The sequence below is a fragment of the Triticum dicoccoides genome, chromosome 1A (genome assembly GCF_002162155.2).
Source record: "Triticum dicoccoides isolate Atlit2015 ecotype Zavitan chromosome 1A, WEW_v2.0, whole genome shotgun sequence".
Lineage (NCBI taxonomy): Eukaryota > Viridiplantae > Streptophyta > Magnoliopsida > Poales > Poaceae > Triticum > Triticum dicoccoides.
The window spans coordinates 196673720-196675309 of NC_041380.1; the positions used below are offsets into that span (position 1 = coordinate 196673720).

The 1590-nt window shown below is 42.6% G+C and overlaps 1 protein-coding gene across 5 annotated transcripts in view; it reads right to left on the reverse strand.

The window, feature by feature from the left end:
• Nucleotides 1-446: 446 nt before the first annotated feature.
• The window catches only part of LOC119266630, a 6234-nt gene continuing 5090 nt past the window's right edge, over nucleotides 447-1590 (reverse strand). For 3 of the 5 annotated variants that reach the window (XR_005132073.1, XR_005132072.1, XM_037547865.1), the window contains one exon: nucleotides 447-856. Coding sequence is in view for 1 of the 5 variants with exons in the window: in XM_037547865.1 (XP_037403762.1) it covers nucleotides 632-856 (225 nt within the window). In the remaining 4 variants the exon portion in view is untranslated. Of the gene's footprint in view, nucleotides 857-897; nucleotides 1102-1590 lie in introns of all 5 variants that reach the window. The other 2 variants (XR_005132075.1, XR_005132074.1) reach the window with 1 other exon arrangement.

The window sequence follows — 1590 nt, forward strand, 5'->3', positions numbered from 1 at the left end:
AATAGAAAATATATGTGAGTTCTTCTGTGTAGATGATAATATCGACAGAGTATAACTTCACTTACCCTGCCAATGCTATGACTCCTAGTTGATAGCACCGAGTATTTCACATGCCATCTATTTAACCTTCAATTTAGTAGTTGTCACACACAATTGACAGAAAATCAGAAGTTCAGCAGCAGCGACACTTAAGCATTAGTAGTTCTCACATTGCCTTTGCTTTTGCAAACAAATTGTTCGTGGAAAATAGATATTCGGATTTATAACAGAAACCCTCAATGTTTTAGTAGTTCACAAAGAGCTTCATTGTTAAGTGTTTCACAGTCTAACTATCTGCACTATATGCTGGCTAAAAAGGGTTAGAAGCAAATTCATGAGAACTCAATTCTCTAACCTACCCCAGCCAGGACATGGCATCTTCGCAAGGAACTTCCTTGAACAGGAGATCAAGCAACAACATCAGCCATAACTGAAGACTGGGCAGGCCATTGAAGATGTTAACTCTCCCATAGAGGGTCTTAGACATGTTTTGTCGATACAAAAATTTATTAGTAACTTGACCAGCGACGACATTGACAACTGACATTAGGCTCCTCCATGCTGCTGTCATCTACTTAGACAGCATGTTAATTTATAAGCTCGCCTGATCAGCATCGTTATACTCCGACCATTGTCCATTATGTATACATAGCTTGTACGTAAGAAGATTATGCTCCAACCAATCTCCATGAGGTATCCATAGGTTATATGTGAGAAGAGCCGGGATTGCATCCATGGAGAGCACAAACACTATCCAAGCACATGATACAAAACAAATTGAACCCAAATCCAAAGTTAATGTGTATTCAAGATAAACCTGCAAGGAAAATTAGAACAAAATATTGTGAGAAAATGAACCTGATACAGATGAGGAAAACAGTTTTGGGTCAATAAGCTCCTTTAGCACAGCGGATGAATGCTCCAACTTAGTTTTGATAGAGACATGGGTTAGCTTCCATGGGGTGGGAGATAGCTGAAGGGAGAGACATGACGCAAGATTGTTGAGGTTGTTTCTAACCAGGAGAGAAAGAAACGGTGTAGAAGCAGTGATCTCTTTCGGGCCTGGAGGAAGAACTATAGAGCGTTAGGGTCATCAACAATAGCGTGGAATCTTTTCTGGTAATACGGCCGCTTAATGATGTTGTATCTTTTCCCTAGCCTACACTTGTTTTTATATTATTAGTTGAGCATCTCCCCCACGTAATAATTCAACAAATTTGTTAACACAATTTTTTGAAACAAATTTACAGTTTTCTCTACTACCTAAAAGAACCGTAAGGTTCCGTTTCCCCTCTTACGTCCCTTCCTCAGCCGGTTTCGTCCGCCTTCGACCATCGTCGGTTCAAGTTTTTTTTTTCACGCGCAATCGTCCCTGCCGAAAACATCGGGATGCAATCCCATCTATAGCACCGATCCACCCCACCTCACCTCCGTCCTGGGCGGCTCGGCGCTGCCTCCTCCCCTCCCAAGCACGATCCCCCAAGCACAGCCGCCGCCACACCCCCGTCAGAGTACACCTCCCATACTCCTCTCTCTCTCTCTCTCTCTCTC